The sequence below is a fragment of the Thalia democratica genome, unplaced genomic scaffold, assembly GCF_965202585.1.
Source record: "Thalia democratica unplaced genomic scaffold, ktThaDemo2.hap1.1 HAP1_SCAFFOLD_427, whole genome shotgun sequence".
Lineage (NCBI taxonomy): Eukaryota > Metazoa > Chordata > Thaliacea > Salpida > Salpidae > Thalia > Thalia democratica.
In genome coordinates this window covers 18,451-29,272 of record NW_028139488.1, presented here as the reverse complement: position 1 = coordinate 29,272, position 10,822 = coordinate 18,451, and the positions used below count along the sequence as shown (strand labels likewise).

Sequence of the window (10,822 nt, the reverse complement as noted above, 5' to 3'; positions counted from 1 at the left end):
CTATTAGCTATGAAAACAGAGATACAATTTTAATTCAACTAAAATTTCATTATGGACTCTTTATTATTTTATAGTTTAATTGTTTGTAAATATCAAAAGCTCTTTTAGACTTAAATTGGTTTTATACAAAATAAGCGTTTTAATTTAATTTACAAACATATTCCTAAAAAACTTTTTAACTTTTATCAATTAATAATTTAAGGTTATAAGCAAAAGTTTAAAATAAAAGTAAAGGAATACAAAGTATATTTTGGTCATCTTTAAAACTAGGTCATTTATTTTTATTATTTATAGCGAGACGGTATGCAGTTGACGGTATACTTACCACCCCAACCAATTTTTCTTTATTTATTCATAAAAAACGTTTGTATTTTACTTATTTTTTATTTCTGTAGCGAGAAAATATACATATGACTCTTTTAAATTGGATGTTGAACCTTCAGACACTGTTGCACTTGTTAAAGCAAGAATTCAAGACAAAAAAGGTGAATGAAGATTTTTTTTTTAAACTATAGATTTAAAAAGTACGCTTCAAAAGATTAGGATTTAGATAAAATGCCTGGAATAAACTTGCATTCTTGCAAAATCAGCAATTGTTTTGGACAATTTTTTTAAAATTTCAGTATAAATTTTTTAATTTCAATTTGCTTGTATTATGTTTTGATAAAGTTGGTTAGGGATAAGGGTATACATTTAAACCAAGTTTTTGAAATAGAAAACAAATACAGATTCAGCATTTGTGTTCTTTTGCACAACTGTTTGCAGGTTTTTCAAGCTACCTAAACATACAAGTTTTAGTATATGTTGTACAAATAGAATAATAAATTCGAGAAATAATATATTACTAAATTCAAAGTTTTCTTTAAAAATCAGTTATTATGTTTACTTACCAATAAAACTTTAAGACTAAATTGTAGAAAAAATAGTACACCTAGTATTTTAGGGTTGTAATACAAGATCTAGTTCTAGCTTCAGCCAGTTAGTTTAAGATTACAAAAATAAAAGTTATAAATATTATGACTATGATAAGATGAGAAATATAAATGATAAAACTAAATAGGTACGTAAAAATCTGTAAATATCAAACAAACTTGGTGAAATTATTTATTTTACTGTTTAATACTTATTAAAATTATATTATCAACCACTAAATAATAACATGTAACCATTTTTTATTAATAAGCTCATGTTATTCTAATTATATTAATTATTAAAACAGTTTATTTTGACTAGTTAAGATTTATTATAAAATTTAGTTCTAACAAAAACTGTAAATATTTTTATGATATAATATTCATTACCCTTACCTTAATAACTGTGATAAAACTTGAAAACGGTTCAAAATTGCACGAAGACAAACTTGCACGAAGGATCAATTTTCCCCGAAAATACCTTTGCATAAAGACAAATTTGCACGTTGGGACAAAATTGCACAAAATTAATTTTTAATGGAGGCTCAATTTTGCACTAGTGACAATTTTGAGCGTGGAGTCATTTTTGCACGAGAGTAAACAAAAACAAAATGTTTTTTTAAAGAAAAACAGAAAAAAAAACTATAAAATGATAAAAAACACGAAAAATAAGTTGATGACCGAAGGTAAGGGGTAGGTCTAACAGTGATAGTAAAAGTAAGAACAAATACAAATATAATAAAATTACTACTATAAAAAAAATCATTAGAATGAAACTATAAAGAAAAAAATAAGTTATTAACTTAGGGTAAGGGTTAGTGGTAGCAGTGATGACTGTAATAGATAAATAAACTTGATAAAAAAAACAACACACAAAAAAAAATCATTTGAAATAAAAACAGCTATTGCATAAACGTTTCGTGAGAAATTGACCCTTTGTGCAAAATTAATCTTCGTGAAAAAATGCCATGTTGAATTTTGACACCTACCCATAAAACCGGATATGTTATTATTTATTACATTTTTGTCATCCCCAAGTTGGCGGTACCGTCCCCAATTGGGTCGATTTTAGTCAGCCGGAGGGCAATAACTGTAAAGGGGCAGAAGAGAAAAAGAGTTTTTAATATTTTAGCGGTCATAAAATTTTTAAACTTAAACTAGATTAAAGGTCTTAGGTGTATTCTAGTAGTAGTTAATTGAGTAGTTTTGTTAAAGGAGGCCATAGCATTTTTATTTCTTTAAAAGAAGCAAATTGAAAATTTAATCGGAAAACTCTGTTCTCGATGAAAAACTACAATATATTTGTTTAAAGTGTAATTTAGGATTAAAAGTCGTTTAAAGATTTTATAATGTTTTTAACTATAAATACTAAACTCTGGTTTTAATTTTAGCTGTTATTACTTTTAAAAGTTTTATATTAGATTTTCTAATCTAAATTATTTTACAAAAATGAAGTATAGTTTTATAAGTTATAATCTTTAATTTTAACTTTTTTTGTAAACAAAATTATAACACACTTAGAAAAAAATACTTTCTTTAAATAATACTGTAAAAACGTGGTGTTCACAGTTTTCGAACTTTAAAATTAAAAAAACAAACAAATAACCAAGTTATTTTTTTCTTAGGATTTCCTTTCGAACAACAATGTTTGTTCTTCCAAGAAACAACTAGAAGACGACAAGTTATTTTTGGATTAAGACATAAACGATTACTCTTTCGTGACGTTGTGGTACACTGAGCAGATATTTGTTAAATTGATGACGGGTAAACACGTCACGCTTGATTTGTTTTCTTTCGACTCTGTTGAAACTGTGAAAAAGAGGATTGAATTAATGTATTGTGAGTTTTAACGTTGTTTTTCAACTGTTTATGTCATGGTGTTAATATTTTTTCTAACTCAAAACTAGTTCTAAAGTAACTAGCTGTATTTAATGTAATTTGTTATTAAAAAGGATTAGATTAGCAACTTTATAATTATTTTTAAGTGTTGCAATTCAATTTTATTTATATTTTCTTTATTGATTCGCTGTAAGTTATAAAATGAGAAACTATAAATGTTGTTCGTTATAAATTTTTTTTGAATATGGTTGTTCAGTTTTAAATTTAACAATCAAAAAACTTAGTTTATTCAAAATTAAACTCTTATATACTTTTCTAATAATTCGCTTTCACTAAACGCTACATAAAAACATATAAATTCTCATAAAAGTAGTTAACCAGAACTTAAATTACAAATATAACGTCTATAGATCTTAAATGATTTAAATAAATAATTTTTTTTAAATTTAACGAAAATTTAACAATTCAATCTACAAAGAGCTGCACTGTGGAGAAGAAAATACACAGTTGTATCGAAATACTTGTAGAGCTTGATAAAAAGATTATTTTTTTTTTGTTTTAGGTATCCCAACACGTCAACAACGTTTGATATATGATGGAAGACAAATTGAAGACGAAAGGACTTTGATGGACTACAACATTCAGAAGGAATTCGTTCTATATTTGGTGTTGGGACTTCGTGGCGGAGTGCGAACTTGTTACCAAGTGTTTTGCTTTCAAGATAAAACGATAAGATAATCTAGGCATGTTGTGTTTTTTAGCAATTCTGAAAGCAATAAATTATACAATATTTTACCTTGTTTGATGTGTACCTTGCAATATTTGAATTTATTGTAAAATTGAAAGTAGGTATTTATTAGTTGCGAATTGTATTTTAGGTAACTCGAAGTCCTGTTGCAGAAATTATTATTTTATTTAAATGTACTTGAGCGTTTAAATAGGTTTAATTTGTATGGTGAATTCGAAAAGAAACGTTGTGCCCACTAGTTAATATTTTGCATATATTTTAATGTATTTTAATTTACTAAAAACTTATAATAATTTAGTGTTTGAAGAAATTAAGTCTCTTAAAAATAGTTAATTACTAAAAAGACATTCTAAATAAAGTCTTTACATTTAATTCCTTAGTAAAATTTCACTTAAAATTAATAGTATCAGAACTGTAGTTTAACATAAAATTATCCAAAGGTAAACAAGGTAAATAAACTTAACTTATATTTATGTCAGTAAAAAGTTTAAAAATTGAGACCGATTAAGTATGAAATTTTTTCGAACTTAATACTTACCATTTGATTAACTTTTTTTTTTAAATTATTAGATATTTAACTTAAAATCTTTTTGTCTCAGTTATTTAAAGATTTTTTTTTTAATTACTTTAGAAAATGTATTTATTTATGAAATATTTAACTAAACCAGAACTAAAGATATCATAAAAATCTCAAAAAATTGTATTTTATTTTTATTATTTATATTCCTTCAAAAAATTTTAAAATGTTCACTGTGCCTGTGATATGTAGGTTAAGTTTATTTAAACGTGCTACAATAAAGTGTTACTAAAATTCAAAGTAATCTCATAAACGATTTTTGTTTTTATTATATTTTGATTATTTTAAGCACTACTTATAAAAAAACTCATAGTACAATATAATTTAACTTGTAAAAAATCTACTTAGCTTTTAATTTTAACTATCTTCTAAAGTGTACAATTTTATCAAAAGAGCATGTAAGTTCTCAAAATACTTAATAGAATATATAGCAAACTAATTACCTGAATTAGATATATGTGTGTCTTGCTTTGATTAGTTTAATTAGTATCTTTGTATAGTCAACAGTAAACAATAAGTCCAAAAAAAAGTACGTGTAGTTTAAACAAAAGTTAAAGTCTTAAATTCAAACTATTTAAAAAAACAAAATAAATAGTAGGATGTATAAGTTTTAAAAGTTCTTTACCTGTGTTTAGTATAACTTGTGAACTTGTTTGCTTTGTTTCAAATTTTTTATACCATTTGAATCTTGCGCTACATCGCTTATCTGACTTCGTTTAGCTATTGAAAGACTTTTCGAGACATATCTAAAGAGTATTTTATTAACTAAAAGTTAAACTATTTAGACAAAAAGTAAAACATATTTAGATAGTGCCAGTATGTGTAATAATTTTGGTTAGTCTTTATTTGAAAACATGATAACCAAACATACAAAACTTACGTATAAATACATTAAGTATTTTTTTAAACGCGTATTACGCGTAAATTAAAACAAATAATGAAGAAATAGTAGTATATTTAAGTTAAAAAAGGAGTTTACCTGAAGTTGGTATAATTTGTGAACTTATTTGCTTTGGTATTTTAGATTAAGTGAATTTGTCTTTAAACTTTTATACCATGCAATGACATGAATCTTGCGCTACACCGCTTATCTGAATTCATTTAACTACTGAATGACTTTTCGAGACATATCTAAAGAATATTTTATTTACTAAAAGTTAAACTATTAGACAAAAAGTAAAACACATTAAGATAGTGCCAATATATGTAATAGTTGTTAGTCATTACTTGAAAACATAATAACCAAACATACAAAACTTACGTATAAATACATTGTGTATTTTGTGTTAAACGTGTATTACGCGTAAATTAAAACGAATTATGAATAACCAGTATTTTGAATAATAACGTAAGTTGCCATTGGAATTGATTTTTATAAATTATTGAAAATTTTTAAAGAAAAGAAAAACAAACCTATCAAAATTAAAAAATAATAGAGCTCAAGTTTTGTAATCAATTTGCTAGTATTTTTGACAAAAGATTATAATTTGTTTCAGTTAAGTTGTATTAAAACTAAGAAACATATTTGATAACAAAACATTTCTTAAGTTGGTTTTAAGAAATTTAAAGGTCTTTACCGCCAAAAAATAATTGAAATCAAACTAGCGTTCATTTAAAAATTTATGATTCTTTTGTAAGTTTATTATAACTAAATTCTTGTACGGTTTACAGCAATACAATTTTTGTTGAAATATTAGTTTGCTTTACTACTTGTATTTTATTACTTGAAATTAATTTTAATTTTTTCACTTTAATCCTTTCTTTTATGTAAGTTAGCAAGAATAACTAGTTGTGATAATAAGAAAAATAGTTGCTATCGACGTATTAGCAATATAAAACAAATGTAAGCTTTTTATTTTCTACTATATTTAAGTACTGTCGTAAGTTAACAAACAGCATGATTTTCTAATAGTTTTTAACCATTGATCTCTTTTATCATGCACGTTTGATTTATAAAGTTAGGCGCTAAAAGAAACGATTTTTTTTTACGCGCCTGATGTAAAATATCAATGACGAGTTAAAAACGAGAATTGTGATAATCTAGTAATTGTTAACGATTTAATGTAAATTAGTAAACAGATTTGAATAAAGTATTCGATATTTATTAGAACATAAGTTACTATATCCATTAGTTTTAATACTATTTACTAACATACACTTGTATTTTATATAAAGTTTAGCAATTGGAGTATTACTTAATTTGAAAACTTGTTTTTGTTTTAGAAATTTTCAAAATTTAAAAAGTTTGTACAAAACTCTATCTCCATTGAACTATTACATCGCTTATTTATTTGAAAGTTTTAATTGAAAACCAAAAATAGGCTCAGGCCGGATTTGGATTAAAAAACAAAACATCTGATCGGATTTTGATACTGGATCCAATAGATCACTAATTTTAAAATGCTCCTGATCCAAGGACTAATTTTTTTCCGCATCGGGAAAACTGATTATAAACGTTGCCCGCCTCTACTGTAGGATATATGTTAAATCCTTGTAAGTAAATTGTTGATAAACTTATTGAACTAATTAAAAAAACTTTAAAATAAAAAACAACATTTTTGAACAGGAAGATAGTTGTGTAATCCAGTGCTTCTGAAATGGGGTTCCGCAGAACCTTAGGGTTCCGCAACGCCTGTCAGGGGTTCCGCGAAGCCTTTTGAAATTTAAAAGAGAATATTTATTCAATTAAACATTTTATGTAAGACTAAAACTAGGGGTTCCGCAGGAAAGTTAAACTTTAGAGAAGGGTTCCGCCACTAGAAAAAGGTTCAGAAGCACTGGTGTAATCTATATTAAGTACATATTATTCTGAAAAAAAGAGAAATATCTACTTAAAAATCGTAAATAATACCTATGTATACTATTTCAAGAACGAGTGTGAAGTTAGCTTGGTAACGTTTTTCAAGAATTTAAAAATATGTCCAAACTTTAGATTCAACTATTGTCCTCATCGTAATAGCTATATATTTTTTTTTTATTCTAGATAACGGTCCGTTGTGTTTATCTAAGAAAAAATTCCACTGAATTGGGGCTTGACTTGTAGTGTGGGCCCCTTAGAAAAAAGAGTTTATTATCAATTTTTTCTTAGCTCGAATTATTTTTTTACTACTATTCATATTTATTAGTTAATTAATTCTGTACAACATTTTGTTTTCCAGCTGTCAATATTTTGTACTATTTAGATTTGTTCTAGTTTTTCTAATTTCTGAATATGGCCAAGTAAAACAAAATATTAACATTTGAAAAAAATAAAAATGTATAACATTATTTACATATAAATATATTAAAATAAATATTGTTTTTTTTAATTCGAGCTAAGTAAAAATCGATAACAAAAGTTATATTTCATACTATTTAGCCTTATTCCGGAATTAGAAATTCTAGAACTAGGCTAAACAGTACAAAATATTAACAGTTGGAAAAAAATGTTGTACAGAATTTATTTACTTGTAAACACAAACACTAAAATAAAAAGATATATTTTGAATTTTTTTATTTTTCAAATTTGAGCAAACTTAAAATAGATAAAACATTCACTTTTTCTATGGGCCCCACACTAAAAATCAAGCCCGAATTTTTTTGATTAAAGACAAAGGACCGTTCTCTACAACAAAAAAAAGTTTTTATTTAGCTATTAAGATAAGGAAAATAGTTGGGTGTAAAGTTTGGACAATTTTAAAAATTTCTTGAAAAACGTTACAAAGCTTACTTCAAATTCGTATTTCAAGAGTATATAACGTATATGGTATAAATTAAATATAAGTTATACAATAAAAATGACAAAACAATATTGTTTTCATTATAAGAATTTAATAGTGGTCTAATTCTAATACTTAAAACTTCGAATTATTGTTCTTTTATTCTGGATCTGAATTTTCATCTTTTTCATAAAAAGTAAGTAATAAGTGAAGAAAGTGAATTAGTTTTCTCTGCATCTTTATAAAATTTTAAACTAATATGATCATTTAATTTTAAAAGAAATATATGGAATATAATTTTTTAATTTTAATTTTTAAGAAAATTAAAAGACTGAATTCAAAAAAAAAAAGAAACTATGTTTATCGTTTAAAAACTGGTCGAACAAAACCACTTTTTTTTTTCGAGCTAAATTTCACAAACTGGTACTTTCACAGTGGAAAAGTCAGTTAGACTAAAGTTGGAGGTAGCTTCAGAGTATTTCCACTCATCGTTAATGACGTCATAAACATATACACGGGAACTATCATACTGCAGCACGAGTATTTTGCTTCCAATCGATAAAGCTTTGTTGCTTCCAATCGATAAAGCTTCGTTGCATGTGAGACTCGGGCTGTTTAAAAAACAAACCTGTCACAACTGCTGTCAAAGACTTCACAAGAATCAAATCTCCCGATACCAATAACGAACAACTTGTTTTTGACTGCAACCAAACTGTGATTGAATCTTTTTCTTATCATGTTAGGCAACCATGTCCAAGTATCATTGATAGCGTCATAGGATTCCACGCTTTTCATAGGCTTTAAGTTGTTGTTCTGCCCACCAGAGACCACTATTCTTTCTTCAAACACACAGCAAACCGACCTTAACCTAAAATAAATACTTAAGTTAATGCACATTGTCGACGTTTTATACTAACTTTAAATATTATAAATTCTAATATCATTGCTGTCATAAAAATTCAGTGTTTACAATACTTAAAGTATCTACAACGGTTCGTAGAGTAGTTTTTGTAATTATTACTATAAAGCAGTTAGAATTGTTTAAACCAAAATAAAAATTTAATCTATCAAGCTCATACTTTTCTTCGCTCATCCAGTTAACTTCACTCCATTCTTCAGTGCGAACATTGAAATGCAAGCAAGTGCTAGTAGCATGGCGGTCAATTTCTCCTCCAAACACGTATAAGTCACCCATGAACGCGCAGCAACTGTAGTACTTTCGCTGATCGATCGCGTCACAAACTTTAGCCCAAGTGTCAGTGGAAGGCGAGTACTTGTCCACTGAATGAATCCAATTTCCACTCTTGCAAGTTCCACCCAGAATGTAAACATCGCCTTTTATGCAAATTGCCGTGGCGTTCATCCTCTCTTGAGGCATTGGAATCCGACACGCTTTTGTCAAGTCGCTGGCAGAAAAGCTCGTCAAAGTCGCAACAGCTTTCTTTTTCACAATGTCGTAACCACCCAAAACAGCGATTCGAAACGAATCCTGGTTGCAGTGCCTACTACTACAACGACTTGTTGACTTTCCTTTGCTTTCAATCACTTTGTTCAACACTTCAACGCATTCTTCTATTCCAACGCAATCTTCTCTGATGCGCTTTAAAGTTTCTTCGGGCAACAGGGTGAGGCGAACCGACGTCAAAAGACTCTTGGCGAGCTTCACGCGGTCTTCGAAGCAGTGTCCCAACCAACTGTCGGCTGCGTTGTACACTTCGAGTTCGATGTGATGAACAATTGTGAGCTCGAGAGTAGTTTTGACACCAGCGAATGTTCCAGCTCCAAAAAGTTTTCGTCTTCAACAACTGCGGTGAAGCTACGTTCAATGTAGCTGAAGGTGGGTTTGAAGAGACTTGGTAGGTGGTAGGTTTTTGCGAATTGAAGGCTGATCAACACGTTTTTAGCGGTTATTTTGCTTTTAAGTAACTTACAACAAAGCTGTTTCTCTGTATTTTTGTCAAGCAACATTTTGTTGAGTTTTATGATTGGAAAAATTTCGCAGTCGTCCGGATCAGTATTGCCTAAAAAATTATTGAATAATATTTGTTTAATAAAATTTATATAACATCTAGGATTTTTATTAAAACAATAGTTGTATTTAAAATATTAGTTATATAGTTTTAAATCATTATGCTTTGAAAATAAGTGCAATTAGCTCCAAAACAATTTAAAGTAAATAAAGAAAAAAATCTTTTTTTTCTCTAAGATATTTAGCTCTACAACAACAAAGTTGTATCGAAACACTTTGTCAATCAATCTAAAACAACAACATAATGATAGAACTTATACATTAACTTTGCTAGTATACTTTTATACTAGTATATTTAAAGGACAGTCCGATTTGGTTATTTGCTTATTCAGCAAAAACAAAAAAATATTTCTTAAATATAATTGTTTAAAATTCTATTTTTGATTATTTTTGTTATGTTTCGGAAAGGTAAGTTTAGGTAAAGGCAAAAAAAAACTTTAAAATATTGAATACTCAGTATAAATACAAATAAGACTGACTTCTAAGTTAACTGGCATAAAATTTTAAAATATTTACATACCTTGTTCTAAGTTGTTTCTAAACTTCAGTAAAATATTTTCATCGTAACTTCTAACAGCACTTTTAATAAAATAATTTACGGACTGATGTTTATCAAAATTCACACAAAATGGTCTACGACTTGTTTGTATTTTTTTTTTTCTGACTGCATAATCAATTAACGTCATTTCTTTCATCTTGTAAGTGATCTCCGTGCAAGAAGTTTCGCGTTTAAATTTGCCCATAATCTTTGTAACTTAGCTTCAAAATATAACTAGTTATTTGTTGATTTCAAGAGTTTCAAATATTACCAATGTTATATAATATAATTAGTACTACTTCTGCAAATAGTAGAAAAAGTTGTATAATAATCTAGAATTCTTTACCATAAAAATGTTGTATTTACTCTCTCAATCATATTTATTGGCAAAGTTTTATTTCTATTACAAATTATTATATTATATTTTTTGGTTTTAATAATACAAACAAATATATCTCAACTACTTGAGGAGAAATAATGAA

The 10,822-nt window shown here is 27.1% G+C and overlaps 1 protein-coding gene across 1 annotated transcript; it reads right to left on the bottom strand.

Moving 5' to 3' along the window:
• Window positions 1-2,619: 2,619 nt before the first annotated feature.
• LOC145846385 (kelch-like protein 25) lies at window positions 2,620-10,545 on the bottom strand. The gene is made up of 5 exons (XM_082953197.1): window positions 10,484-10,545; window positions 8,853-9,569; window positions 8,402-8,641; window positions 4,754-4,821; window positions 2,620-2,720 (listed from the first exon to the last, which is right to left on the bottom strand). The coding sequence occupies exons 1-5, from the start codon at window positions 10,543-10,545 to the stop codon at window positions 2,620-2,622; spliced, it is 1,188 nt and encodes a 395-aa protein (XP_082809323.1).
• Window positions 10,546-10,822: the final 277 nt, after the last annotated feature.

Coding starts and splice junctions, on each gene's coding strand:
- LOC145846385 (XM_082953197.1), bottom strand. CDS start 10,545: ATGGGCAAATTTAAACGCGAAACTTCTTGCACGGAGATCACTTACAAG. Junction 8,642..8,852: donor AACTGGATGAGCGAAGAAAA/GTATGAGCTTGA, acceptor TATTTATTTTAG/GTTAAGGTCGGTTTGCTGTG. Junction 2,721..4,753: donor TGTAGCGCAAGATTCAAATG/GTATAAAAAATT, acceptor TCTTTTTCACAG/TTTCAACAGAGTCGAAAGAA.